General features: G+C 42.2%; 1 protein-coding gene across 1 annotated transcript in view; it reads right to left on the bottom strand.

Moving 5' to 3' along the window:
* Positions 1 to 3,573, bottom strand: part of pdcd7 (programmed cell death 7) — a 4,623-nt gene extending 1,050 nt beyond the window's left edge. Inside the window, exons 1-5 of the mRNA XM_016545820.1 lie at positions 2,477 to 3,573; positions 1,661 to 1,799; positions 601 to 831; positions 212 to 299; positions 1 to 124 (exon numbers count right to left, since the gene is read on the bottom strand). The exon at positions 1 to 124 is cut by the window's left edge and continues 1 nt beyond it. Coding sequence (XP_016401306.1) covers positions 4 to 124; positions 212 to 299; positions 601 to 831; positions 1,661 to 1,799; positions 2,477 to 3,445 — 1,548 coding nt within the window. The 5' untranslated portion in view covers positions 3,446 to 3,573 and the 3' untranslated portion in view covers positions 1 to 3. The remainder of the gene's footprint in view (positions 125 to 211; positions 300 to 600; positions 832 to 1,660; positions 1,800 to 2,476) is intronic.
* Between the last annotated feature and the right edge of the window lie 292 nt (positions 3,574 to 3,865).

The raw sequence follows: 3,865 nt of genomic DNA, 5'->3' as shown, positions 1-3,865 counted from the left end.
GCATCATTTCTCCAGGGCTGTGGCCCAGATGTCGTCGGCTGGTTGGTCGGGCAGAACCCAGCCCTGAGGAACTGATGTACCGTCAGGGTGTTTGTCAGAAACCAGGAACTGATCCCACTCTCTTCTGTCAGGGGAGATTCACATTCTTTGAGTTATGTCACATTTACTCATATAGTTATTTTTAGAGTTTACTTCTGATTTGAAAATAGACCTTATTTGAATAAGAGCAGGAAGGGAGCGCTCTGCCTGTGTGTAGTAATCTAGGAACGGCTGAAGAGGGTGATCAGGTGGCAATTCAGCTAAAGAAAAAGAAAGGAATAGAGTTTACATGCATGCAACTGAACAAATGCACATTTTATTTGATATGAATCTATAATAGGGCAACAAGTGCCACATAAATCCCACTGCACAAAAAGATCAACAGTAGGTTTATTCAGTACTATTTCAGGACGTATCTGAAGAAACAGTGAAGCACATCCTCAAATAGTACAGGGACTCAGAAATGACTATACTGCCAACTTGTGTCTTTAGGAAAACAAGTCTAATGATTGAACAGTGCATCACTAAAAAATATAGATATAGATGTGTGTGTAAAATTACCTCCAAACAGCATTGTGTCCACCTCTCGTTTCTTCTGCAACAGCTTCTCTTTTTCTTTCTTCAGTCGCTTCTCGCGGTCTCGTTTGCGCTCCTCCTCCTGCTCACCCTCCAGCATGACTCTCAGAGCTTTCTCCTCTGTCGCATACACAGCCGTGCGCTTACGGATCAGACTCCTCAACCGCTCCAAGTGACCCTCAAATCTCTCATCGCTCTCCTTTCCTGGAAACATGCCTGTTAAAATTGGAAAAATGAATGGAAATTGAGCCTTATAGGTGAAGTAATTAGGCTAAATGAATTTCTGAAAATGATGAAGAAATTCAATTTCTTGAAATTATTTTTTTATATCCCAGTTTAATATATAGAAACAACTATAAATAAGCCGTTTGTAGACTGATTTCTTCAAAAGGTGTGAAGAATAACGTTATACAAACCATAAAGTGTCAGATCAATTTCTTAGGGACATTTTTTTACATTAAATCATGCAAACAAAATGTGACCCTGGATTACAAAACCAGTCTTAAGGCTTGTTCACACCGGGACGAATATCGCGCGCGATAATCGCCGACGTTTAACGCCTCGCGACTAAACAAAGGGCGCCAATGTGAGTGTGCACACCGACGAGCAAAACGCGAGGCGTAAAAGCGTAATTTTTTTTAAAACGCCTCGGGCTCGTTTTTTTGGTTTGACGCGCCGCGTTAAAAACTGGCCGACCAATGAGATTGGTGCTTTTGTTCACGTGCCTGGAGCTGCTGAAGTTACAGTAAAACACGACTTGGTGGCGCTCAAGCACAAAACGGTCTTATTTTTGATTAGTAATATGCATTGCTAAGAACTTCATTTGGACAATTTTAAGGCGATTTTCTCAGTATTTTGATTTTTTTTGCACCCGCAAGATTCCAGATTTTCAAATAGTTGTATCTCGGCCAAATATTGTCCTATCATAACAAACCATGCATCAATGGAAAGCTTATTTATTCAGATGATGTATACATTTAAAAAAAATTGAGCCTTATGACTGGTTTTGTGGTCCAGGGTCACAAATCATATTTTTATGTTTTACCCTTCCTGGCTGCAGCCTCTTTCCTGAGTTTTCTGAGTTTTTCCAGTGATTTGAGGATGTCCAGCATTCTCTTGGCATCGGCTTGTTTCTTTCTGACCTCTGAGAGAACAGCATCAGCGGCCAGCTTCAACTCTTTCTCCTGAACAGCAACAAAACATTTAGATCAGACATTGCTGGACATTTAAATGCATACTCTCAAACTTACACTATAATATATTCTCTCTCTCTCTATAAATATTTATATCATGAGAACTCTCTGAAGATTTTATCATGGTAATGGATATGACAATGTTAATGTATTTGGTCTTGGCAGAATAGATCTGCTACGCTGCTGTTGGTTATTGCTGCTGCAAGCAAGTACAGGATTTTCTCAATATTTAGATTTTTTTGCACCCTCAGATTCCAGATTTTCAAATAGTTGTATCAAATATTGTCCTATCCTAACAAACCATACATCAATGCAAAGCTTATTTATTCAGCTTTCAGATGATGTATAAATCTCAATTTCAAAAAATTGACCCTTATGACTGGTTTTGTGGTCCAGGGTCACATATAGTAGAATATTAATTAATATTAATAAAGTTACATATTACTTACAAAAACATGTAAATAATATAGTATAATATTACAAAATTATATAGTATAATTAATAATAACAATAATACAGTAGAATATTAAGTAATATTTATAAATATAATATTTTATGGGACATTATAAGAAATATATGATTAAAGAACAATGGATAACAGGATTGAACCACTGGTGGCAAAACTGAGTGAGTGGCGCCCCCTATTGAAAGCTGTAAGTTTTCCTCACTCTGTTCTTCTCCTCCACTTCTTGAATGCGTTTCATCTGCCATTTATCAACCTCCGCCTCTCGTTCAGCACGTCTAGCCTCCTGCTCCTGCTTTTCCTCCTTTTGCTCCATCTTTCGTCTCCGCATCCTTGCTCTCTTCTTATTTATCAGCAGTAGTTTCCTCTTGATGCCGCCGACACAGTCCGGGTCCTTCAGATCCGTCAGGCTCTCCTGGATGCTGTTCTTCAGCTCGGTCGCTTTTGAGAGGCTCTCCGTCCAAACATCCTCATTCTCCAAATGATCCTTTAGCATCCGACACACGATATTTAACTCAGACAGCATCTGAACAGTCCCATACAGCTTCTCTCTGAACTGAGAGATGGACGCTTTGGACTCGGTGTGCTTTGGTTCAGTGGATTTATTTCTTCTTTTAAGCAAGAAACTCCGAATCCACTGCTCATCTCTCAATCTCTGCATGGATTCTTCATCGGAAGCTGTTATTGAGATGGTTTTACTCTGGTTTCGTTGGCCATCCAGCCAGGGTCTGTTCATAGACTGGCTGTTAAATGGGTAATTTTGCCGGTTGGAGGTGTAAAGCTCCAGTCTGGCGCTGGACTGATACGATGGAGGTGCTGCATCTGGAAACTGATGCTGATTTGGTGGGACTTGTCTCGTGAAGTGATGCTCTGGAGGACGCCACTGGTTCTGGGACCAGGACGGAGGCGGGTTCTCGCTGTGCTGGGGAGGTTCAAAGCTCCCCGGAGGTGGTCTGCTCGGGTCGAAGGGTGGGAACGGGGGCCAGTGATGCTGCACCGCCGGTGGTGGATGCGGATACGTGTTCCACGTGTGTCCCGCTGCAGGCGGAGGTGGAGGAGGCATCGGCGCTGGTCCCGCACCTCCTCCTGCATAAACAGCGCCATCTAAACCCGCGGGATCATTGAAGGGAGGCGGCGGAGCGCCCATGTAACTGAACTGCTGAGGGTTATCCATTATTTCACGCTGAAATCAACCGCAATCCGGTGCTGAAGCGCGCTGTTGTGAGCTACGCTAAGAGGACAATCTGTAAACGGAAGTTATGAAGGAAGGACTTCCGGTACGTCTTCAAAATAAAATCCCCTTCAAATTAATGGTGATGGATAGTTCCTAGACGTTCCTACCAAAGAGGGACATATCTGTCCAATATATATATATGTGTGTGTGTTGTTAATGTATTTGGTCTTGGCAGAATAGATCTGCTACGCTGCTGTTGGTTATTGCTGCTGCAAGCAAGTACAGGAACTTGTTACTGCCAATACATGAGCCGATATGGTGCTGTGAGTATTTAAGACATACCGCTGCTGCACAAATAGCATATAAAATAACCCCTAGCAGATCTATACAGGTGGAGCTGGGGAAGGTAGAGTGCAATGT

Source organism: Sinocyclocheilus rhinocerous, unplaced genomic scaffold (assembly GCF_001515625.1).
Source record: "Sinocyclocheilus rhinocerous isolate Xijiao unplaced genomic scaffold, SAMN03320098_v1.1 scaffold760, whole genome shotgun sequence".
NCBI classification, from domain to species: domain Eukaryota; kingdom Metazoa; phylum Chordata; class Actinopteri; order Cypriniformes; family Cyprinidae; genus Sinocyclocheilus; species Sinocyclocheilus rhinocerous.
Note: the sequence above shows the minus strand (reverse complement) of the source record. Positions and strands in the feature narration are given on the sequence as shown.